The following is a 26,344-nucleotide window of genomic DNA, read 5'->3' on the forward strand; positions in this document are numbered from 1 at the left end:
AACATAAACAAACCTTCTGACGGTCAGAAATTTTTTTTTCCAGAAAGTCCTCATGATATAACAGTTCATGGTATGTTAATATGATGTGGAGCAGTGGTCTGAAGATTGTATTTGTTTTTACCTTCAGATGGAGAAACGCTACACCTGGACAGCTGTCCTCATTCCAAACCCCAACCGGCCCAGCAGTCCACGGCTCATCCTCCGTAAGATGCCAGCACCTACCTACTACAATGGCTCCCCACCTGGCCCTGACCCTGGCTCCTTCACTAGGTCCCCTCCCTCTCCCTTTTACTCCCCCTTTAAAGCCTCTTCCAGCTTTTCCCCTACCTCCACCACTAGTTCTTCCTGTAGTCCCTCCCCTAGCCTCTCCTCTCATAGCTCATCCTCCCCTTGCTCTTCCTCTACCTCTTCCCCCCAAAGCTCCCCCACCCCAGGGTCAGAGGAGGAACACTGGACTCGTGTGCCGTCAGATGATCCTACCAAGATCACCCTAAGAAAGCTGCAGAGGGCGAGCTCCTCTAACCAACCTCAGGCACCTGGTGAGCCTTTGAAAGCGTGCCCCCCCTAAAACACCTGAAGCACCCAGAGAGCTGTTATGGAGCGGCCATGAGCTGAAGTGGGTGAAGAACATGAGGCTTATGATGAAGAGGAGAAATCAGTTTGGCAGCAGGTGGTGCAAGAGAGCCGCTGAACCTGAAGGTAAGTCTCCAGGTAAGCGCTTTTGTTCTTCAACTTGAATTCAGTTTTTTCTCATTGAACCAAACTACTTTGAATTAATTTGAATTGCTTTGAATACATTTGAATTGCTTTGAATTGAAATGATTTGCAATTGAACTGAATTATATTAACCTGAATTCGATTAAAGGACCACACTCTGGTGGGAATCGTGTCCTTGTTGCTGCACCATGACTCAGGCAGGGTGTCTGCACAGAGGGAGTGTGATCTGGGGGGGATAGCGTGAACCTCCAATGTGTTATGCCCTCCCAGCGAAGCTCCTCTGTGAAAGAGAGAAAGAAAGGATGGCGACACCATGTCAAGAAGATTCATATGTCTGTCAACACCCACCCTATACCAAGAAGAGTCTGCAGTGACAAGGACCTCAGTCCAGGGGTCTGATAGCTGTAATAATAGCATTAGCAACAAGGTATTAACACAAAAGGTGCACCCCATTACAGGGGTCCAAAACATGGGGGAAAGGTTATTGAATTAGTAATAAAAGGAGTTGCATTAAAGGGGAGAGAAGAGAAAAAAAGAGATAAGAAGAACAGAGAAGAGACCTGACGAGAGAAAAGAAGAGAAGAAAACAGACAAGACAGGAAGAAATGACCAAAGAGATACGATGAAAAGTGGAGAAAAGAGAAGGGAAAAGAAGAGGCGAAACAGGAGAAATGAGAAAAGAAGAGAGGAAAAGGTGAGAAGAAACTATTTCAGTAAGGCAGAGAAGAGACACAAAAAAGAGATGAGAAGAAATGAAAAAATAAGAACACGAGGAGAGATGAGACTAGAAGAAACACAAAGAGAAAAGAAAAGGATGAGACAAGATAAAAGTATTACAGCAAGGCAGAGAAAGGTTGTGAAAAGAAAAGATGTGAAGAAACAAGAAAAGGAAAGAAGAGGAGACAATAGGAAGTGCGAACCTTTGTCTTTTAAGGGGGCAGGAGAGGAGGGGACAGGACAGGAGAAGAAAGGAGAGGACAGGAGAGGATATCAAGTGTGAACTCACACAAAAACTTTAATATCAATTTATCTGAAGTCAATACCAGATTTCATTTCAAGTTCAGTTATCTGTTCATACGTTATTTGCAGTTTTTAACTATTATTTCCTTTAGTCTGCCATTGGCTTTTTAAGGAGGAGAGGAGGGAAGAGGGCAAAATGAAGTTTGAACCCGCTCGTAAAATTGGTAAATAATTTTTTTAATATTATCATCAGAATCACCTTTATTATTTTAAGATTGTAACTGTAATGCCCCCTTGTCTGCACTGGATTTTTTAGAGAGGAGAATAAACAATTAAAGAGAAGAGATGTGAATGGTGAGAAAAGACGTTACAAAGAAGAGAGGGGGAAATGAAACGAGAAGAAACAAAAGAAGAGTACAGAGGAAAGGAGAGGAGGTGGGGGAATATTAAGTTTGAACTCATGTTAAAGATAAATATCAATTTATTTAATGTTTTGATCAGAATGAATGTATTAATGATTATTATTATTATATAAGAGAAGAGAAAATGAAATGAGAAGAAATAATAGAAGAGAAGAGAGGAGGTGGAGGGGGCAATGTTAAGTGTAAAACATTGAATGTAAAAAGGTAAACATCAACTCATTTAATGTCATTGTCAGAGCGTATTAAGTGATAAATACATGATCTTAGTTATCCAAGCAAGTAACCATACTTACCCAATTATACCTGCCATCAAACTATACCAAATAATGATTGAAACTGCAGAAAGATGAAGTCAATAAGTTAGAAACTGAACATTCATCTAAGCATATATGTAACAACTTGAGAAAGGCTGCTCCTAAAATGTCTGTTCTCACTCGTTCTGTTTTTTCTTTACAGCTGACCAACGTGTGGAGAACTGCTGAACCCTGAACTGCAACTTCAAAAGCTCCAAAAGTGAAAGTCATGTCTTGACAATGACTTTTGGTTTAATCAAACAGTGCAACAAAAGTGTTTTAAATAGAAAGTCAAAACAGGCGGAAATGTCTCAGTTTGGTTTCTAAGGTTTGTTTAACCCCATGGTTTACCTTTGCAAATCATATAATCTGTTGGAAAATCAAAAAGGCACTGTATTTTCAAAATGTCATACTATTTATACATAGATATACATTTTGTACAGAGCAAAATTTTAAACCACGCACAAATGGTGCAAACCATTTCCTGTGCCATGCGTTTCCATATTTCTGCATTAGTCAAATAATTATATGATCGGGTTAAATTATGTAACCCTAAAAAAAAAAAAAAAAACCCTTCAAAACTTGTGTATACTCAAAAATATATAACAAACCAAAAGCAAAGTTTCTCCCCACAAAGTTAGCATATTTTGGAACAAGGGGCATTAGATTTTTTTGTATTTTTTTTCATAACTAAACTGTTACTGTGGGTCTGGGTCCCATGAAAGGCCAGGCCCTCATTCCCCCTGTGTTAAGTTAGAGTGTCCTTTATGGTATACTGCACACAAGTCTGTGGGTATCAGTCATTTTCCAGTTTTTGTGACTATTGCACCTTACAATTCAGGCAATACGGTCTCAGTTTCTGATTTTTGTTGTATAATGTTACGTTGAAATCTGAAATCTTAATTACAACGTAGTTACCTCTGAGTTGTTTGCATGGGGTGCTTCATGATTCTGTCCTCCCTCGTCTCAAACTATAGACATATACTTGTCTTGCAGGTTGCTCAGTGTAGATTTCTCCAAACAATCAGTCAACATAATCAGTCAAGTTGAGCTATAATATAAATACAAAAAAGAGTGCAATTCATATAATTGCCTTAAATTTATTGCCTATATATCTGTAGTAAAGAATTCACAATTATACAGACTCTTTTTTAGGACATGTAGTTTGCTTTCCCATCACTTCTTCTGTCCTCAGTTTGTGTTAGACTTGACTGTGTAACTGATTTAAATAACTTTATTGATCTTAGAAATAGATAAATGTAAAAAAAAAACCAGCAACAGTCTATCTTCTCAGGTAAGGTCGAGGGTTACATTACAACATTATTTTGAAAAAAACCTGACATCATCTTATCTCACAAATCTGAATATGCCTGAACACTTTTCCAAAAATAACTCTGTCAGCCAACAGGGTTCCATTAAAAATCAATTTATAGTAAAAATAAAATAAACAACAAGCTCTCATATTAATGTGTTGAATTTCAATACAATGCAATGATATTCATTAAGCTTTGTACTGTATGATATGTATTGGTGCAAATGCATGTAGAATTACTGTTGAGTGAAAACCTGTAAAATGATTGGTGTATGATAAAATATGACAATTTCCATTTAATTAGGAAGGTTTAGTTCTGTAGAAAATATAGCAGCTGTTTTGGAGTTATTACTTTACACTAACTTCTAAAAACGGGAAACTCTTCTCAGTATATCACTTCTGAAGGACGTCCATCTCTTTTTTTTCCCAATATTTCTAAAGTCAGAAGGCAATTCAATATTGGCATGTTTTAGATGTCTTTTTTTCTGCTGGTTGACACTTGATGCCAAAGATGCCAGTAAACAACGGAGTACAAAATATCTCCAGAAACCAGCTGGCAGGTGAGCAGTGGTGTTGCCCTAAATGTTCCCTCTGTCATCAGACAACAGTAATGGAGAGATAATCAGGAGTAACGGTGGCTACTGGACTGTAGGCGTTCTCAACACCACCAAGTGAAATTGAAAAAAAAAAAAGACACTGATACTTTTGGCTCGTCTTTGAATGTAACACTAAATGTGGGAGCAGTCCTGGGGTTTGTTGAGACAAGTCGGTGTGCATGTGAAGAGGGTTGGCACAGAGTTTCATTCACAGCAGGACCAGGTCTCATGGTGCTAACAGTCTCATGCATTGGAGTCCTCATCTGTTACACTGGGGTTTGGTGAATTTGAAGTCTCTTTGAAGAATTCATCATCTTTCAGCATGCTCTGTTAAAAGGCACAACACAGAAAAAAAATTAACTTTACAACCAAAAGCACCAAAAGTGTTGTGTGTCCTGGTGAACCTTTAGATTCTTACCGTCAGGTTCTGAATACCCTCAGAGAAAGCTCCAATCTGTCTCACAGTTCCCTCAGAGTCCTCCATCTGTGAAACAAGACGCAGCTTTCGAACTCACTTAACTGAGACCCACAACAGAATACAGAAACCAGATACTTTTACTGAGTAAATATCTTGTAAAAAAAGTCACCTTCCAAGAAACACTGGTGACGATGTACACACAGTAAAAGACCAAAGCTCATTTAAATTGGGAGTGTTTTTTCCCCCCATATGATGTACATAATAAATGCCTTTGACAAAAGTACATTTCAGATATACTGTACATGCAATTAGATGTTTTAAGTGATATAAAAAACATTATTCAATAGACCCTTTGAAGAACAAGCCCACCTGTTCTAGCCTGTCAAGGTCGTCCTCATATATTTGCAGCTCGAAGCCTTTCTGAAAGCTTCGTCCCTTTGGCATCTCCACATCCATGGGACACACATACTCCTCACTCTCATCCTGCTTTTTCTTCCTCAGACTGCCAAAGTTACCAAATGACAGTTTCCTTGGCTGTTGTGAACAAGGAGAGAGAAGACAAAGAAATACAAAATATCAATTTTACATAGCTACATTTAGATAGACAAACAAAAATGCACATGCCCTTCAGGGATCCAATTTTTTCTTTTGAATTCTTAATCTTTTTAATAACTTAATACCAAGTTTTTGTGACTACATAATGGCAGTTTAATGTAAACAAACTTTTAAGGGTCTACTAATCGAAAATGGTTTAGTTAGGTTTAGAGTTTAAAGAATCTGCATAGTTGCATTTTAGCCTGTTAATTCTTGATGTAGTCTTTTTTTCATTTTATTTGAATTTACTCTTTACAAGAATGTACCTTTTCATGTCAAAAATGTAAGTATAAAATATAGTATTATGTAAAATCCAATGTAGATTTTACAGATTTCCAAAACCATTCCATAAAATAAAAATAAATAAATATTTATTGGATATTCATCACCATGGGAACCCCTGTAAGAGAAATACTAGCAGTACTCTTTAGAAGCATAGACCGTCTATCCTCAAGAACTCTTGCGTTACCTTGACCTTAGTGGTGGCAGTGAGCAGAGTGTAATCTGGGTTTTCAAGACACTCCTGTTTGAGCTGCTGGGCCTCTGAGCCAATGAGCAGGTTGAAATGTGTGGCGAGGTGGCGGCGCAGCAGCGTCTTGTTGGGGGGGATGTTCAGCAGCAAAGCCATGGTCTCCACGTTGAACCGAGGCTCCAGAACCTGAAGAGAGGAGACGTATTAGGAGTGGATACTTTTAGTAGAGAACCTCTGTTTCCCAGGAAGACACCGGACTCACCATCAGGCCTCCGTGCACACCGCTGCCTCTCAGGTTGGGAGCGTATTCAGCGAGGTCCACAGACCGCAGCCACTCCATCACCCTATGGTTGGTCCACTGGGAAATCTCTGCTGGAGAAATATTGTTCTATGGGAACAAAGCACAGAAAGAGAATTAGAAACTGAGAGTATGTTTACATACACAGCTGTGCATTATAAAATGAGTATGTCAAACAGTAAAACAGGCTGCAAAGCCCTGTCAAAACATTTCTCAGGTGAGCTGATGAAGTGAATGCACCTCGTCAGATGGCCTACGACGCAAGCAGTTGGGCTCGTAGTTGTTAAGCCGTAGCACCTGGATAGCTCTCTTGATACTGAGGTGATGCAGGACACTCCCCACTTTCAGAGAAAGCAGGTCATCCTGAGGGACAAAGTTAGACATCAATGACTTCAAACAATAAAAGCAAAGTTCAGTTGAAGTTGTGACAAAGTATAAATTATAAAAGAACATAACATATTAGCAGTAAAAATGAACATTTCCTGGAAAAGAAGCCTCTGTAAAGAAATCGCAGTTTGAACAGAGGCAGACGCTGAGGTGTGACTTTACTGTCCCGAATATGGAGGGGGAGACCAGGCCATCTCCAGTGGAGCTCATCAGACTCTCCATGCAATAATCGTAATGTGAGATGGCATTGGAGAGACCAGACCTACATTTCCGCGGGGTCTGTGGAGGAAGCGCATGTGTCTCACCAACACTCACCACTGTCATGTAATGCAGCATGCGACCATCCACCCTCCCCTCATCAAACTGGGTCTTATACTGAGGTAGGCCGATGTCATCCAGCCATCCTGAGAGGAAAGGGAAAGTGTCATAAGAAGGAGGTCGAGTTGACAATCAAGTATAATTCAAAGTAAAAGTGAAGTGGTCAAGAAGAAGACTCAGAAGACCAGCAGATCATTGATAACTTGGTTCACATCTTGGACTGGCAACTGGTACTCACTCGTCACCCAGTTGTAGTCCAGCTTTCCCTTACTATCCTCCTCCTCTGAGCCGAGGGCCTGCAGAGCCAGCTGCAGCTTCTTTCTGTGCAGCGGGTGTTTGATGCCCAGCTCCTAAACAGCCGCAAGAAGACAAGTAAGTATCATACACAACATTCTTGAGGTACCACGTGGTAAGTTCAGCAACAAGAATACTTTGTCAGTCTGCCGGCTTTGCTAAACATAAAATTCTTCTGCTTCATCTCACCCTCTCCAGGTCCTGTTGGGAGGCCTGCAGCAGCGTCTGACCGGAGGAGATCCATACACGAGCCATGTTCACATAAAGACCGAGACCCTGATCATGCAGCCAGTCACACACCTGATCCTTTGACCAGCGTGCAAAGGGAGCATCAACATCACTAAGACAAAGAAATAAGGAAAGAAAAGTCAAAACTTTCAAAAGGTATGAAGGCATATTCACGTAGTGGAATAAAAAAAAAAAAAAGGAAACAAACAAAATATACAAGTTGAAATTTTGAGTATAGTACATGCATTTTTGAAGTCTTTGTTATCTCAACAAAGATTGCTTTGTGAAAAATCATCATGTGATCTCTGAAACAAGGAAACCACATTCTGAGTCTCATTATTCAGGCTGAATGCACAGACTTACTTGTTGACTCTTTGGAGGTCACGAGACCAACCCAGTCTGGGTCCCGCTGTGGCTCGCACTCCACCCCTCTTGAACTCACCCTCTGGTAGGTTGTCATCCAGGTTAAATGTGGTAGACTGACTCCTTTTTAGCCTTAAAACATTTGACATTCAAGTCCATTTATTACAAAACATCCTCACAATCATACAAAATATAGCCAATGATAAAATACTTACACTTACACATTTTTCATATTTCTAGCTGAATCTGAAAGTGTTACATGTAAAATGTTTCCATTATTCTAAAAAGGCATTCAAATTATTTTGCCAAGTTTTTTTTATTACTCAATCAAAGAGTTACTTATTTTACTATTCTTAAAATCAAGAGCTAAAGATTCTCATGTAATTTTCTACTCACTTCCCGAAGAGTTTCTTTATTCCTTTGGATTTTTTCTTGCTCTCTGGGGTCGTAGGGAGAGTGTGGGTGCTGTCGCTGTTAGCTGACCTCTGTGGCAGCCCGGCCAGATCCAGATGGTCAGTGCCCTGTCGCTCTGTTTCAGCTGTACAAACAAATGCCAGCAGAAAATCATCAGCAAGTGTTGCTGGAGACAGAGCTGCTGCACAGGGTCAGTGTAGAGACCCAAGAAAACACTCAGACAGACACATGACGTCTCCTAGACCCAGACAGACTGAGAGGTCACGGCGGTGGGCATTAAAAGCAATACCCTCTCTAGTATGCATGCATCAGACAGGCTTGATGTCTGACTAACACTGGAATAAAATAATTAAAAAAATTATTCCATTATATAAAAAGTTAATTAGTTGTTTTGTTTTAGATTTTTAGTGGCCTTCAGGATCCAAATAGATAATTTTAGCTGATAATCTGGATCTCGACACAGATTTATGTTTGGAAAAGGGTTTGACAGAAACAAAGAGTGTAAACAAATACATGCAGGCACACAGGCAAATCAACATACACATGCATATACATGGCTGTATGTTGGAAATACAACATTTCTGCAGCATTGGGTAGTGACAAGAGTGGGGCTGTTGAAGCACTGAGATGTGATTTGAATGGATGAGTTTAGAAAAGGCATAGGTAAACAATGGTATAGGATATATTCAGTAGATTCCTTTGTTTTCTTCAGAGAACTACTGCAACCCTACAATGACCTGTGGTCTATACTGTACCTAGCATAGGCGCACTTGCACTCCGGCTGCGATCTTCATGTGTTACAAATCACACACAACACACGACAGGGTCCAACAGAAAAAGAACAAGACAAAGGGCAGAAATTATAATTGAAATAACAACAGGATTGGAGAGGTGGAACAAACACCGACATACATGTGTACAGCACACACATAAAAGCACATACACAGAACGACATCCAACAGCACCGAAACAGACTTCCATAATTAAATGGGGACCACAGTTTGTGTGGGCTGCAAATTATGGTCTTAGTCCATATAATATATTACATGGGTGTGGCTTGTCCATGTTGGAAGAAAAACCTCCAGGAAAATCTCACTCTCTAGTAAACAGCCACTTCCACACCTAGCTTAATGTCAAAATAGCATCAAATACAGACTGAGTCAACCTGTAAACTTGTCCCTATCCAGCTGCTAAATCATGTGGTTTGCTTTTACCAAGGTTAGGGGTACTGGCTGTCTTCTTGCCCGCACGGATCTTGAAGAAGCCCTTTCCAAAAGATGAACGAGCCTTTCTCGAGCCAAAGCGGTCGTCCTCCGTGGTGGCAGGCAAGGTAGCAGAGGGACTCATGGGCGGCTTTTCACTGATCTTACTGATCTCTTCACTTGTATTCTGAGAGAACAAAACACATTAATCCTATATGGCTGTTTAGATTAAATTAGATTCTACCTTTTTGTCATTGCACAGAGTACAAGTACTGAGACAATAAAATGCAGTTTAGCATCTAATCAGAAGTGCAAAAAGCAGTAAAGTGCTGAGTAATGTGCATATGTATAGTGGTAATACATAAATAAACAGTATGGGATACACTAAGATAAATACAGTATGAACATGTTAAAGTAGGTAACTATGTTCATACATGCTGTGCTACAAGTGCTGGTTAAGTATAATTTGCTAAACTTGTAGCAGAATATTTGGATATAGAATCAAAATATTTTAACTTTTACTGTAAAGGAAAGAAACAGTTAAGGATATAGACCGCACACAACATGTAGTATATTCTAAAGGCTATAAACACTTTGGATGCTGTGGTGCATTTTACAGATTTATGAGACAAACAGTACGAGGCAAAGAGAAGAAGAGAGAGAGAATAAGTACAATTTGTAGCAACTTTCTGAGAGGAAGCAATGGTATGTTTCACTGAAACAGGACTCTTTTCCCATAATCAATCAATCATGTATGTTTCCTGTGCTCAAACTGTGTAACTTACCTTTTCATTATTGCTCCTATCCAGCTGGTCCTGGCTGCCAATCTTTGTGGTATCTTGGTTGCTGAAATGACAAACCATAACAATTCGCACTTCACTCATGGCAGTGTTGTGGAGATAGTGAGCTTGTCTCACAGGGTCATGAGAAGCAGCAGTGTGGGGCTACAGGATATAAACTACTGTTACACACATTCTTCTCGTGTAATTTAAAGGGTACTGAGACACTTCCTCACACTCTAGCTGCAGCTAATGAACAAAAACAGGTCAGCCTGCTTATACAAACAAGAGTAGACTAGTGTGTTTAAATTGCTGCTCTGAGCAGCACTCTATACGCAGTGTGTAAATGGTACATGGTACAATGGTACAAAATATTGCTATCACATCATTATCTTAATATCAATGTTACAATATTTACTAAATTATGTAAAGAATGTACTCAAAACAATACAGTAAAAAGTTAAATCCTGTTTGTTCTTTTATGTCAAAACATATATCTTTCTTTTTTCACTGGAACAAACTTTCAAAACCTATATGCATGCTATGCTAGGTCTGATTCTTTGTATAATTGTTTAGTTTCTAAATAATTAATTCTGAGAACAGTAAAAAAAAGTATGTCCTACACAGGAGATCAATCCTCCGCTGTAAGTGGTCTGATTGCTTGTCACTTAAGTGCACACCACTGTGCCTTCTACTGATGAAGATATACCCTTGTATTCTTTATAGCAATGAAGTGTAACAGGAAAGTACGAGTTGAACACATGGCACGCCACCACATGTACATGTTACTTGCCCCAACTAAATAAATATGGCAGTCGGTGTCATCGAAAAGCACTTAGATCATACATATCAGCTACATAAAACCAGTCAGTAAAGCCTGCAACATTTTCTGGACATTTTATTTATACATATTCATTCATGCAAATGAGTTGTGGCATACACACACACACACACACACACACAAAAAAACTTAAGTAAAAAATATCAGTATCTACTGAAAAAAAGCTACATTAGCCACAACTCTACATTGAACTTGACTTGCAATAAATAAGTCTTTTCATATTTCACCTTTCTAAATCTGTTGGTGCAGACTCTGATACTCGTTCTGGATCTGAAGGGCTGGGTGTGGGTGAAGGGTCTTCACCCAGTCCATTGAGGACCTCCAACTAAGCACAGATCAGAATGACAAAAGAAGACAGAAAAAAAACAGAGAACACGTAATACTTAAAAATCCAAGTTTGCACTGTCTAAAAAAACAAAAACTTGTATATTCTCCTGGGGCTGTGAGAACACTGCAGTCTAAATCTGTACACATGCTTAGAGAACTGACAGGAGATGTTATTCAATTAATTGGATGTCGAGCCCTTCAACACTCATTTCACAAGTGTAAAATTTATGTGAGCTATTAGTGTTTAAGCATTTTAGAGTTTAATGAGATTTTAAGTTGCTTGAGGGAAAAAGGTAAAAGCCTACAGTACGAGTCATTATTTCATTTCAAACCTTTATTTAAACTCGATGGACCAACTGAGGTTGCCCTCATTTGGAATGATGTTGAGTTACATACAAGTTAAAAATAAAATGGGACAAAACTAGAAAGTATAGGACAATAAATTAGAAAGATGACACAACCAAAAATAAAGTGAGGTTTAACACTTTGTTAAACATCTTAGGTCTCTTTTTCTACATTTTTAAAACACTGAAATTGCTTGTGACATTATGTTTTAATTATGCTATATTGTTTAAATTAAATTTAATGAAGTCCCCCCACTAGCGACTGTTAGATTTTTTTAGATGCTAGCATTTGTGACACCACATCATACTATGCTACACAAACCTCATCTGGGCTCGTCCTTTTCAGCTGTTCAACATCTGTAACTTCATGCTTTTCTGACTCCGCAGACACAGAGTTGGTTAAGAAGAATGTGATGGATCCATCACCATGACTCTCGACATGCTCATTATCTTTGGTTTTCTCTGTAGTGGACAATGAAGAAGATGCAATTGAAAAATTTGACATGTAAGCAACAGAAAAATAAGTTTATCCGATAAGACTAACTTCATCTATTGTCTCTAGACAGATCTTACAAGACAGTCTAGAAATAAAATCAAATGAAATTTGTTGCAGAAAGTACAGAACAGAGTTTAATAAACAAAAGTATCAGCAAACAGCAAGCTAAGGGCAATACGACCACATAGAGTTGAAGAGAATAAAGCTGACTAATTGCTCCCTGTGGTGAATTATCTCTAGCTCTAGTTTCAAGTCTCTGTAAAATTTTCACATTGTACTGAAGTAAATCACATTATTATTAAATCTACTCAAACAGAGGAGTTATCCAACCTTTCTTCCCCTGCACTGACATCACCATGTCTTGAACTTTCTTATACCGCAGCAGCGACTGCTTTAGTTCCTCAATCTTACGATCCTGCGAAGGACAAGACAATTAAAACCAGCGAGGCAAATTTTTCTGGAGGAGAGTTGAATGTGATACAAAGCAAATCACAACTTGTCAAATGTACCTTCTCTTCATTGGCTGCCATCAACGATTCAACTGCCTTTTTCATTCTCTGCACTTCCACATCTAGTGAGGAAAGAAAATTATTACAGACAGAACTATAGTGTTTATGTGGGGATGGATACTAAGCCTGAACACACAGGGTGCAGCTGGATGATTGAATACATTACGACCGCAACATTACTGACTGTAATTCCAGTAACATCGCAGCCACAGTCTTTGTTTTTTGAGTCCTTCAAATTAATACACCATATCCTTGTGTGAGCAGGTGTTTCACATATTTCACTTTGGTAGAACATTTTCACTTTTCAGAACACACACTCTTCTGGATTATTCAAACCGTTGCGCTACAGGTTTATTATCTCTAAGTAATCCAAAATAAAGGCACTCTAATGCGATCTCTAACAAGAAACTAACACACACTGATGAATACTTTTAAATTTGTTTCAAGATGCGTGAGATATAATAATATTAATCTGACATTTTAAAAATAATAAAAGAAGTGCTAATTAAGGACTCCTATAGTGATTTAGACTAGTTCGCCGTATGTGCAGAGTCATGTTGAGGGAGTCTGTGCACTGAATGAAAAATGAAATTGTTCAAATAAATTAGAGACGTCTGACTGAGGGATAGATATGAAGATAGCAATCACATCAAAGATACCGTCACACGACACTGACATGACAACAACATTACATGTTAGCAGGGCACACACTGGTTGTTGGTGTGAGCAGGGGAAGGTTTAGAGGAGTTTGAGGAGAGATATTGAGGGAGGTGATTATTGTTGGAGGACATGAGCCAGGAGGATGAGTGAGCAGCCTGAATGGTTATGACAAACAACACAATTCATTCCTCATTCCTGCTGAAAACACAAAGCAGACATTCCTTGCTGCTGGTTGGACATTAAAACACACAGATACACAGTCTTTGAATGACCTTGGTTTTGTTCAGTTCCTTAAAACATTTTAACAGACTGGTGATGTGGTGCTCTGTGGTCAGGTATTAGCACTTCAATGGGTTATAATGGACAAGCAGAGTTCAGGTGGCTCATGCTCGTTCATGCAAACATGGGGTTGAGATGGGTGCAGCAATAAAGTGCAATAATAAACACAAGCATAAAAACCCCCCTTACGTTTTTCTTTCAGCCTCTTTCTAAGAGTTTCGTCTGGATGAGAGACTAAACAGGACAAAGAATTATGAAACAGAAACTGGTTGGTTGCAGATTCTGACTTCTTGTCAAACTAAGCCTAGTGCTTTGTTAATCATACATAGATATCACCACTCAATCATTTAACAAAGTTGAATAGGAGTTTAAACATCATGCATGCTCATCTTCAGTAAGGCTTGTGATTCGACTGGCTTTCCCACCTCTCTCTGTGGAATCTGCACTGCTCGAGGCGATGGCTTTGAAGCCTGTCTCATCCTGTAGTCTCCTCATCTCACCATCTTTGCCCTCCAGCTGCCTCCTCAGCATGGCTAGTTCCTCCTGTCCAACAGAGGACAACAATGAGGATATTTCCTCCACAGAGACACTACCTCCCCCACCCCAACTCAACACTACAAACAAACCACAACACAAAAGGTTCAGATGCTGACGTGGCATACAGGCACGCAGGCCACACCTGCTCTGAAGGGTAACGTGTGTGAGGTGGGTGGTAAGAACTGATGTCTGGGAGAGCTGGGGTAATAACAAATACAGGAGCCATTATACAGAAAAAACATGTTTTAGTGACCGGAATAGGAATCACGCATGGAGACAGACAAATTAAATTATAAAGATGTTTTAATGAAGATGGTCAGAAAAAAGGAAAATCAGTGGGACAAGTGTAAAGAGGGATAAAGAAAGACAGAAAAACGGAACGCTGCCAACTCTTGACAAAAACCCCAAATTAAAGCATACCTGTGGTTTGAAAAACTGGTGCAGACTTAAGGAAGTGGTTTTTGACTACACATGACTTTTTGCATTTTACTGTACTGCACAGTTCAGTAAATTAAGTATTTTATTGTTTGCAAAAAGTGACATCATTTTGCCTAAAATGGTAAAAAAACAAAACATGGAAACCTGCTGCAAACCAGATTTATTGATTTTTCCCCTCAAAAAAATAAAAACAGAAGAGCCAAAGGGAGAGGTCAAAAACCATAATCATACAGCAAGCAAAACAGTCATCCTGAGAAAAGCCAACCTTCATAGCCTGGAGTTTGTGCTCCTTCCTCTGTTTCTCATACTGCATCTGGCCCATTTTGATTTTCAGGCTAGAAAGCTTGGCCATTAGCGACTAGCAGTAGAGAGACAAACCAAGGAAGAGAGAGAAAATAGAGATGCAAGAAGTGAAAGACAAAAGAGGTCAAGAAGGTGGAATACCCAAGATTCAAACCAAGATATTTACATTATAAAAGCACATTAAAAAAATAGACACTGCTGATCAACAGTCCAAAGAGCAGTTTTTCACACTACGGTTAGCAACTGCAAAGGTGCAATTCCTCCTAAGTTTAGACATAAACACGCAACATGCTCATGACCGATGAACCTCCAGATCAAATGGAGTCATAAAAATCATAATATAATAACTCAATTCAGAGCCTTACGAACAGCCAACAGCATCTTTAAACCAGAATAAATCATAAATGAAATGAATAAATCATACTGGGAGCTGTTTACATAAGTAGGAGGATATTTTAACCTGAAAGAAAGTGGCATGTTGTATTGAGTTAAGTAGTGACACTAACAGTTTTTTGGTTAACAGTTTTTTAACTATTTTGACAGCAAGAGGGGCTCCCTACAAACAAAAAGAGATTAGCTGGAAGAGACAGCACCTGAAGATACATAAACAGCCATGAAAGAATAAGATGTCATGAATAATTTTTCATATAAACAGTGAAAGTGTGCAGACTTCCCTGTGACAACTCACCTTTGTGGATTTAAGTTTCTTTTCGTACTGTAGTTTTTCACTCTCCAGCACTGTCAATCTGTACCGCAGTTCATTAATTTCAAGAATCAAATCCTGAAAAGAATAGAAATTGCATATCACAGAATGGTAGTAAAATAGCATACTAAAATACCGGTAATACTTTAATGGCTGTTGATTTTCCAGTATGAATTTCATTATGGCAGCTCACATTCTACAAGGTTTATATTTCATTAACCATTCATATCATTCAAATCTGATTTAACTCAGCAGAAATGGTACAGTACAGTATAAATATACTCTATAAAGTAACTCTAGATACATTTAAAAAGGAACTGAATTCCTTGTAGAGTAGATGCTTCAAAGCAGCAGCAGTGATGAAACGAGAGGAAGCTGCTTGTAGAAGAGAAGTGATATATGTGCTGTGAGGCGGAACATGGACAGCAGCTTTTTGTTCCAGTGGGCTGGAAGAGACGACGGCGCTGCTTCAACAATAACATGACGTGTTTGAAAGCTTTCCAAGTATTCCGCATGGTTCATCTGGAAGCAGAAATCTCGCCACCTCTAGTAAACAAATGATTGACATCTTAATGTTTGTAAAGCCTTTGACCAGAGGGCAGTAAATGTGAGGTTTTTCACTTATAAATCACAACAAACACAGCAGGAGTATTTCCCATGGATAGTTCAGAGAATGTTGACATTTCCTTGAGGTGCTAGAACATTTATCTGACTTTCTTCCTCAACACACAGCTGCTTTGAGACTGGCAATAAAAGAAGAAGTCCCTCTCCCAGACAGGTGTCAAATGAGTGTTTGTTTTGTGTGTGTGTGTGTGTGTATTGAGATGAGAGAGAGAAAGGACACAGGCAGAAACAAAGAGAATTCCTGTCCTAAGAATCAGCTCACATACCTCACTGTCCCTAAACCTGTCAAAGTCAAGTCTCTCATTGTCCATGGAATTCAGCTTCAGCTTTAGGTTGGACACCTCAGACATCAGTTCTAGCTTCTGGGTCTCCAGGGCAGTTCTGCAGAGAAGCTCCTACAATGATAAATGAAGACCGTGACAAAAAACGTTGTGGTTGCTATGAGGTCAGTATTAGCAGCGCAAACAGCATAGGCAGTATGAGCATTGTTGTAAATATTTAAAATAATAATAATAAAGATGAAGCGGACAACATGTACAAAGCTCACTAGTAAGCAATGTGTGTAGTCTTGTTGTTTGTCCTATGATGATGATGATGATTTGCAAAAATGTGAAGGTTCAGTGCTTCGTGCTAAAAGCAGACATGGAAATCAGCCAGCATTATCTCAATAGCTGACAACAAGCACAAGGAGACACTTGTGGACCGGACACAGCAGCACACTGGGAAATATGCATTTATCAAGCACAGCAGATGTTTGCTGACAGAAAGACATGAACTCAGATCTTCTAGTTAAAAGTCAGTGTCCCTTCCACGCATGTGAACATAGCTTTCTACTGGGTGGATCTTGATCTTGTCTGCAAACAGTTTGTCCTAACCTATATTACATATGACACACATACACACACACACACACACACACACACACACACCTGTTGCAGCATCTCCTCAGTGGCATTGAGTTTCTCCCTGTGCTCATCCAAACACAAGTCCAGGTCTCGAATCTTCTCTCCCTGAGCCTCCACCTGGTCTGTCAGCACACTCACCTGCATGGGACCAAGAAGTCACTCCTTTATTTGGAAAGAGATTTTATTTCTATCGAATATAAATAGAAATGTGTATTAGAGATCTGATTCTCTGTGGATCTAGTAAGATTATCTAAGCACTGCTGGATGGGTACCTGAAGAACCAGAGACTCCTTATCACCCTCTAGTCGGGAAAGCCTTTCCTGGTAGTGGTCACCCACACCCAGAGAGATGTGCCCGTTGGACTGCAAGGACAGAAGAAAATTTGGATTAGACAAAGAACCATAAGAGGAACTGATCTTTGACCTTTTAAAGTGCAGACATGGGTAAGTGGTATAGGTAAGTTAATTAATTCTGCTGATCTTGACAACCTTGAAGGTTTCAGTGCTTAATAATGATCTCAGATGAAATGCTTCACATCAAAGTGTGACTGGCTACGCTGCTTTACTCTGCACAAACAAAACCATACATGGCTGAGAAGAAGGCTCACATTCAAACTGCTGTACACAAAAGTTAGTTACAGCATTACACAAAAGCTCTGGCATCTATCTGGCCTACAGCCCATCACTCTCCCAAACACCACTCTGGTTCCCAAGAAGTCAGCATGTTTCTTGCAGCACACTGGCTGTGACATTGACAACACCAGCATTTCATCTTGGATTCCCAGGAAACTCAGCAGATGAGGACAGTCATGTTTTCGCTTAGCAAACAAGTCAGTCGTCTACTTGCACACAGGACTGTTTGCCCACGCTTGTCTACAGTCACAGAGTTTTAATGCAGCACGCAGATTGTGCACAATCAAAAGCAAACCAGATGTGCTAAAGCTTGTTAGCAGCACATGCTGCAGGTCATGACAGACAAAACCTCCTCCATGGTTACACAACTTAAACTGATTCAGACATTGAAGTGTTCCTTCATTAATACATCCAGTATGAAATGGATAGAAAATCTCTAAAGTATTTTACATCTTGTATGTTTAGATAAACCAGTTATGCGAAATTACCCGTGAAACTGATCTGACCTGAGGCTACACTATTCTGAGGAAGAGAGAAAAAAGATCAATGTGACTGTATTTTATGACCTTCGGTTCCAGTTATTACACTAAAAGATTAACACTGAAAAACACATTCTTGCTCTCAACTGATGATGAAAGCTCCATACCTGTGCCAGTTACATTACCTCATCTGTTAACACTATGTTATCTTACAGATTGTTCAGACTGCCAGCCCAAATATGTTTTTTGGCATATCCAGATTGTACCTAAATTGATTTTAGAAAGTCTGGACAGTAAAAAAAAACAAAAAACACACATGAAATGCGAATCTGATCCAAGCCACATTTGGAGGTGGTTTGAAATACGATTCCAATTGGATTTCTACAGATGCGTCTCAGTCCGAACGCTATGGCCACTCGCAACGCGACACACAATGGGACGTCAAATCCAGAGTGATGGAAGCGCATCAGATCGGCTCAGCAGAATCCATGCTGCTACTAGCAGAGCGGTATGGAGGACAACACAGAGAACAACAGTCCGTGGACAGACGCTGAAATAAACTGTCTGCAGGCACTTTGGGGCGCGATTGTTTGGAGGGCGAGATGATGGATCTACGTCGTTACCACAGTAACCCATGCAGATACGTTGGTGATGTCTGGACACACAAATCCAATCTGATCACTTGCAAATAACAGTGCGGACAGCCTGTCTTAAATATCTGATTTCAGAAACAAATCTGATTTGCCTGCAGTCTGAACAAAGCCTTAGAGTCTCATGCAGCATGTATGCGTCTTTCCTGCATGTAAGGCTCTTACCAGGTGACCATGGAGCCACTCGACCAGACTGTCAGCTGTGGAGTCAGGGATCTGGCAGCGTAGACTCTCTCTTTCTTCTGTGTCCATCAACTCCAGGACGCTCCTCAGGTCTTCCAAAAGGTGCAGCGCCCGCAGGCTGCCCATGAAAGGAGAGGTGGGCGACTGGCAGTCAAACAGCCCATTGGAGTAGTCCAGAGACTTGGAGCCTGAGGTACAGAAGCACAACAGAGGAGAGAAGGACACATTAAAAGGAGCTAAAATTCCAAAGAAAGATACAGATGCACCAAGTCATACTTCACTAAGTAACTATTTTGACAGGCTTTACTCACTAAACTGCTCAATAGTACAGAGGAGAGGACAGGACAAGGGAACAATTTTTTGGCTGAGGTTCTTGCAGTGATTAGAGCACACATAGTAACAATTCACTGTGGCATACAAGGGAGAAGACTTTAACCACTTTTTATGTAGTACTAATAATACTGTAGTTACTACATGGCTGTAAGCCATCATAGGCTGAACTAAAGTGAGTAATTCCAAATATGTTATTTTGAAATGACCATTAATGGCACTGGTTTGACATTTGATCCTCCTGAGCCACATCCAATGTTTCTGAAGTTCTTTGCAACACTACAGTATAGAAAAATTATGTCAAATGGTCCACTGATAAACGATACAAGTTGGTACTTATTCAAATGTAGCAACACTGGTAAACATGGCTACGAGCCACGCGGCCTTAATGAGCACAGAATAAATGCTAAACCCTCTCTGACAAATATGGAGCTCCAGACATCACGTGATGTCCATCTAAAATGTCAGCTCTGCAACAAACCATAACAAGAAACGAGATAAACTCTTATCAATGTTGACTCAACCTGGAAGAGTTATATATCAGAGACGTTGCTGCTTTATGCTTTAAAACAACTGTACAAAAAAAAAAAGCTTAATGCTGTAGGAAAATTTTACCTGCTATAATGCCGTCCATCTGCTCCAGAGCAGCTGCCAACATGTCGCTGGCATCAGACATCATCTTTAGTCACTGATAAACCTGGAAGGAGCAACAAAACCATGTAAAAAGCCACCCTTTAAAACTTGCTTCTCAACTGTATTTTAGTCATTTTGAAAACTGAACATGAACTGAAAAGCATCAGAATACAGATGCTGCACTGATAAAAGACACTGAAATGTACAATAATTAAAATCGTGTGAAGCAGTGCATTTAAATAACATTTTATTTGTAAAGAAGCTACATAAAGATCTCTGCACCTGCATTGTGTACCAAGCAGTAACACATAAAAAGAAAAAAAGGAATCTGACATAAACCCAAGAGGAATTTAAAATTAAAACATCCATGATTATTGTGACTACTAACCCAGCAGTGACGCACACTTTTGTCTATGAAATAACAAATCATTGTGGCAGCTGCTCTGTCTAATTGAGATGTGAATATCAACAGTGCATGAAGAGGACAAATCCAGCAAACCAGCTACTGTGGTGTTCATCTTTGTAGGCAAAAATGTGCAGTTTAGCATGTGATTACGAAAAAGGTTCCCACCCAGAAATTAGGTTGTAACTGCAGTACATCCTCAACAACCCTCTATGCCTAAAAAAGGACAGTGCCTGGTAAAATAGCATGGTTGTGACTGTGGAGAAGCGGATAAACTGAAATCAACAGAAAGAAAATGATATGTGCTCTGCTTAGTTGTTCTACCTTCTTGAGCTCTATGCTGCAGAGATCTTGTGTTTATTTTGTCAGAATAAGACTGATGAATAATGCATTTCAGAATATCAATCAGGCCATTTACCTAAAATATTGGCACAATGAATGTCCTGCCAATAGCACACTGGACACTCTGTTTACAGCGGAGTGAAGATATATTTTAGTGTCCCAGTCTTGGACATCTGCCCAAGCCGCAGCACAACAGACCCTTTATCATTGGACGTTTAATCAAAAGGCTCTGCTGTATATTCATGCATGCTTAAACATGCATGCACTCATTTGAAGACGCACACACCGCTTCCTTTAATCGGCTGCCTCACATCCTGGGAGTGCCCGACATTGGGATGTAGCACTGTTTTCAAACTTTATGGAAACCACCCACAGACCTAACACTGTTATTTCAGGATTCCTGTGGTCACATTTTCCATTATGTGTAAAATAAGCATGCACTAAAACATAAGAATCGTCACAACACACAGTAGGCTGAGAGGAGATGAGAGGAACCAGCATGCCATCAGGCAGCTACATAGTAAAACTGCTGAGTGGTTTCCAACAGTAAAATTCTGAATGTGGGTAAAAATGCTCCTCTCAGGCTGCCGACAGTAACCGCTTGTCTTACTTCAGTCCTTGTCCTACTTTAGTTAGGACAAGCGAACATACACCATGACATTTAAAAAAGGCAGAGCAAAAAACAGAATCTAAAAGTTATTTCCAAAAGACAATTTACAATGTTCTGTTTATACTTAGGTTAGGGAAAGATGTACTAAAATGGGTGTGTTTTCAGGGGAATCTAAAAATATCATGTCCACTGAAAAACTAGCAATGGTGTAAGACGTAGTATCAGCAGTACCACATCAGTGGTATCTTATCAGACAGACAGCAACATTAGATAGAAATACAGAAGGAGAACAAGAAAATCAGTACTCCATATTTGTGAACACATGATGCAAGCTCTCATGCAAAACTATTTTATGTAGTTGGAATAGACTTGCCTAAATCCATGTGATGGTTTTACTGTTTACTGTAATCCACAGCAGATTCACCTTCACTACTGTGACATCTCAGAAAATGTATCCATGCTGTGGTGGATCCATTGGAAAAAAAAATGAGAAGGAGCACAACCAACTCACTACACTCCAACAACTAATGCACAGCAGAAATCCAGTCTTTAACAGCAGATAGCACAGACACAGTTTGGATCATGATGACTCAAACTGGAATGAATGCCTGCAGGGCATCCCCCTCAAAAACCTGAGTCAGCTTTTCTCTCACAGCAGAAAGACAAATATAGGTAAGGTTAACACATGGCTTTCAGCAAACACACTTCAAACACATCTGGCCAAGACCAGACACGCTGCTTAGAAACCTGCTGTCCATGCGTCAATCAATGCTAAACAAGTGTAAAGACCCTGTCTGAGCACGGCATGCCATGGCATCATCCTGGATTCAGTGGACATAAGAGTCCAGAAAGATCTCAGCACAAAGAATGCCTAATTACAGAGAAGTGCACTCTGTCCTCAAGTCCTGGGATGCCGCCATGGTATGTTAGTCATATGTAAACACAAGGGGGTTGTCTAGCAAGCTGACAGGGTGACTTTGCCTATGTTGTCTTCACTAAACAAAGGCTATGGATCTGAGTGCTTTAGGGCTGCAACCAGTGACTATTCATGTCTTGAATAATCCATTAATTGTTTGTCTATAAAATGTCAGAAAATATTGAAAATGCCCATTATGATTTTCAAGAGCCCATGGGGATATCTGGGTTCTAGACCGAACAAGCAGTTTATTACATATGACAAAGAACACCAGCAAATCCTCACATTAGAGCAGCTGGCGCCAGTGAAAACGCATTTTTGATTAAATCGACAAAAATAGTCGCAGATTAATTTTCTGTCAATCCACAAATAATTTAAGCTCTAGTGTGTTTACTTAAAAAATGTATTAAAAGAACATCATGGAGGATATATCTGTACCTGTATTGGCCCTTAAGTATGTATTCCATCTGTGCAAGATTGCTATCAAAGAAGACATCTCAGAAATCCCTACAAGCAAGCATCACTCTCAAAAACAAAGTCTCACTGTCTGCCCTTCTATAAGCACTACTTACACCAACCATAAGACACACAGAGAGGGCTATTGTTCATGGTAGCAGGGTATTTTGACTAAGAGGCATGAGAAGACAAAGACAGAAAAGAAACCTGCAACTCAACGCTACAGTACACATGGCATTTACACATAGCACCTGCCTACATACTCTTTTCAAACCAAAAGAGGCTCAAAACAAAACCAAAAAAGACACACACACACACACACAAAAAAAAACACATTCAAAAAGAAATCTTGCCCTTTGGTGAAAACAGCCATAAAATTCATGGAGACATGCAGAGAATAATGAATACAAGGGGGACAGTGGACCACTATAATGGCTTTTCAAATCCTTCAGCATCATCCTATTCATCATAACCCATCCTCACTGGACACTATACAGACAGCTGAAGTATTCCTGGGATAAAAAACGAGAAGATCTTGTAATTCCTCAGTCCCAAATGCCCAGTAAACTATGCTCTTGCACACACAGGAAATAGAAAACAAAATAGAAGCCTTAGGGCCACTTGTCTCTGAGCGGAGAAAGTGTTTACAGCAGCCATGCAACTGGCTTTAACAGCTTGTGTTGAGACGAGTTGCAACGGTGGTAAAAAAAAAAAAAAAAAAAAAAAAAAAAAAAAAAAAGGCCCTGGGAGAGAGGAATTTACAATCCAGACATAAATCACACAGCAGTTTGCTTTACTTGTTCTTTTTTTATCCAGGTAAAAATAAAATAAAAAGATCTGTGTTGATTTCTGTGGACATGAGGGGATAGATCCAAGTCTCACCACCACATAATGAGACTTTCGATGTTTTGAGTCATGCTGGCCTTGACTCAGTCTTTACCTTCACACAATGTTTCCATGAGGAAAAGCTTAATTCTAGCTTGCATACCTCATCCTGTTTTACCTCAAACCGTGAAGGCTCTATTCAGAAAACCTTAGAAAATGCTAAAGGGTAACACGGGTAAGCTTTTATTTAGTCATCATCGAAGTGTATTTGGGCACTAACCATATTACATTTATTTAGCTGACGCTTTTATCCAAAGCAACTCAAAATAAATGCATTTCAACCATGTGGATACAACCCAAAAATTGTACATCAAATCAGAAATCTTGCCCATATGCTGTGTGTCATACACAAGATGCTTAAAATAGTTATTTTATGAGCAAATTGTCAGATAGAATCTGATTTTGTGACAGGGCTAATGCTGTTGTCTCCAAGTTTAAGGGTGCATGAAATTAAGCGGTGCAGTAAGCAGGCTGCGTGTCCGCTGATTCACTGGGTGTAGACACACAGTCAGGGCATTCACCAGCCGCCTGCAGGGCGCTGCTCTGGAATAACCTGCAGCTATTTCCAACCTGAGTGAGCAGGCAGAATACATCATCACTAATTTTATACCACCAAACAACGAGGCCTATATGCAGCGAGATGTAGGTGCAAGGCTGAAGGAGCCTTTTCTTTATATTTAGACCGGCTAGAACTAAAAATAAGAAACCCACAAGGCATCTGTGTAATGGGTGATGCAGTGTAAACACATTGAACAAAAGATGGAAATTGAGTTTTGGAAAAAAAAAAAAAAAAAAAAAAAAGAGCTTTCACATGATAAAATCTTCAAGAATCTTCCCTGCCCATATGTATGCGAGAGATCACAGCAGCAATTAATTTATGTTGGACACCAGCACACATTCTTTTCACATTACTAATGACTGCACTGCTTGTACCTTAACTTGACTTAGAAAGTTATTAATTTTTGACATTCATGCAAAAAGCAATGTAGCACTCAATAGTACACACGTGGCGCAGCGGGTTAGGTTATGTAAATCAAAACAGTTGAAGGTTTACACAAAATTCTTGCTTTGCTGTGTACAAGACTACCCAGCATCACTCCATATCAGTAAAACAACTAATACTGTTGCTTGTTAAAGTTTTACAGACCAACTTCAACGTTTTTTAGCATTCTTTCTAAATAAATTAATTTTTTGCTGCACTAAAGACTGGAAGAAGGTGAAATGAAGGTCCCTGGGGGTTTCCCTAAAATCTGAACAATTATCAACATTTTGAAACCCCATATTTAAAAACACAGAGACAAACTTAAGTTTGACACAACTAAACTTCATAAAGTCTCCCCCACTGCAGAGGTATGCTCAAAACTATTATACTGATGTTTTTACAGTGAGTACTGAAGCAGAGCTGTTACCTTGAGAGCATCTGGTGTCTGGTTTTCAGACAATTCTGTTGTTTTGGAAAGCATTTGAGAAGAGAGACCAAACAGTCTTAAGAGGTCGACTGGGGGGCAATACAAGAGCTGATCAAATTCCATAGCTTTAAAAAACAAAACAAAAAACAAGACAGTAAACTCTGGGTAACCTCGCCTAGTTTACAGTCTGGGTCCATTCACCTCGGATATCACCATCATACTCGGTACCAAAGTAAATCTCACCAGTCAGCACCACCTCGAGGCAACATCAAACCAGATGAAGTGTAGATTATCCTAAAAGAGGTGGCCTCGGGCAGTGGGAGTAACTCACCACAATGTCTGGCAGAGTCTGGAGCTGTGGCAAAGTCATAAACTAACGTTAGACTGACTTTCTCACGTCAAGAACCTTTAGACCCACGTTAGATAGTCTTGTCCTATGAAACCCCACCGTTGTGAGGATTCATATTTTGGTGCAAGACATTGACGTTACTTCCACTGCAACGTTAGGCTGAGACGTAACAATAGTTAAATGAAGGGAAAATATGAGAACATTTGCTTTTAACGGTTTTTTTTTTTTTAAATCGTGCTAATGTGCAACAGGTGAAATAAACGTGAAATGTAACTTCCTTGAGGGGAACCCCCTGAAGGTACCCCCTAATGTCCCAGGACCCTGTGGGAACTGTTAATACAAAAGAAATAATAATAAAAAGTGACCGTTAGCGTTACAACGTTGACAAAACGTGCATATTCATCTACGCGAGCCACAACAGCCGTTAACTGTTAAACGTTAGCAACTCCTAAAGCAACTCCTTAGTGGAAAGAATAAATCACAGCCAAAACATCAAAATGACTCACTTACCGAAACTCTGCTCGAAGAAATTTCGGGATTTCCGTTAGTTTGTTTCCTCTATTATTTACAAAAACTCCACAAAACTTGATTTCTGAACTTCTCCGTGCCCACCAGTTCTACCCCGTCCGTCCACATTGCTACGCCATGATGTCTAAGTGACAAGATTGCTGGAAAACTTGGGACGTCACGGCTGGAAAACCCCGCCCTGCTGCTGCCTGGATTGGCCTGCTGAGAGCAGGAACTTTGTATATGATGGGAGTCTTGGCGCATTCACTGCAACATGGAAGATTAGGGCTTCTCGCTGAATGAAACCGTTCACTGTTAACGTCAGCAATGGACAGGACGCTGAGATTACTTGAAAAGCGATTCATCTTTATTTGTCTGTGTGAAAAGCGGACCAGCAACAACCACAATCAACAGTCGCTTTCAGGCTCAAAGGTTGACGGCCTTAAACGTGTCGAGGTCAATCACGCAGAAAACCTTCCATGTTTTTGCTGAATCCTGAAAGCAGCATGTTCTTCAAAGTATGGGAG

At 39.8% G+C, this 26,344-nt stretch overlaps 1 protein-coding gene and 1 long non-coding RNA gene across 8 annotated transcripts; one reads left to right on the forward strand and one right to left on the reverse strand.

Annotated features, from left to right (window-relative positions):
• The first annotated feature begins 1,004 nt into the window (after positions 1-1,004).
• Positions 1,005-3,707, forward strand: LOC122874545. Its single transcript, XR_006377627.1, has 2 exons — positions 1,005-2,303; positions 2,556-3,707. It is a non-coding gene; the product is annotated as an uncharacterized LOC122874545 (long non-coding RNA).
• On the reverse strand, positions 3,477-26,024 carry ppfibp1b (PPFIA binding protein 1b). 7 transcript variants are annotated; one of them, XM_044192545.1, is made up of 28 exons: positions 25,821-26,024; positions 19,923-20,004; positions 18,960-19,165; positions 17,306-17,395; positions 17,058-17,171; positions 16,395-16,523; positions 15,490-15,582; positions 14,764-14,856; positions 13,949-14,066; positions 13,713-13,757; positions 12,585-12,646; positions 12,406-12,490; positions 11,902-12,041; positions 11,136-11,233; positions 10,074-10,134; positions 9,301-9,475; positions 8,842-8,874; positions 8,069-8,210; positions 7,673-7,804; positions 7,271-7,421; positions 7,026-7,137; positions 6,785-6,873; positions 6,323-6,445; positions 6,047-6,172; positions 5,782-5,970; positions 5,088-5,252; positions 4,719-4,784; positions 3,477-4,627 (listed from the first exon to the last, which is right to left on the reverse strand). In XM_044192545.1, exons 2-28 carry the CDS (start codon positions 19,984-19,986, stop codon positions 4,544-4,546), a joined length of 2,985 nt encoding a protein of 994 aa, XP_044048480.1. In that variant the 5' UTR covers positions 19,987-20,004; positions 25,821-26,024; the 3' UTR covers positions 3,477-4,543. The 7 variants fall into 7 exon arrangements, with proteins under 7 accessions (XP_044048480.1, XP_044048482.1, XP_044048481.1 ...); XM_044192547.1 differs by lacking the exon at positions 13,713-13,757; XM_044192546.1 differs by lacking the exon at positions 8,842-8,874.
• Between the last annotated feature and the right edge of the window lie 320 nt (positions 26,025-26,344).

Source organism: Siniperca chuatsi, linkage group LG4 (assembly GCF_020085105.1).
Source record: "Siniperca chuatsi isolate FFG_IHB_CAS linkage group LG4, ASM2008510v1, whole genome shotgun sequence".
Taxonomy (NCBI): domain Eukaryota; kingdom Metazoa; phylum Chordata; class Actinopteri; order Centrarchiformes; family Sinipercidae; genus Siniperca; species Siniperca chuatsi.

What these genes read in the sequence shown, in the direction of transcription:
- ppfibp1b (XM_044192545.1), bottom strand. Translation starts at nt 19,986, where the DNA reads ATGATGTCTGATGCCAGCGACATGTTGGCAGCTGCTCTGGAGCAGATG. An exon ending in GACCTCCAAAGAGTCAACAA is followed by an intron (nt 7,422 to 7,672) that starts GTAAGTCTGTGC and finishes TCTTTGTCTTAG; the next exon opens with TGATGTTGATGCTCCCTTTG. An exon ending in CTGCCACCACTAAGGTCAAG is followed by an intron (nt 5,253 to 5,781) that starts GTAACGCAAGAG and finishes TGTTCACAACAG; the next exon opens with CCAAGGAAACTGTCATTTGG.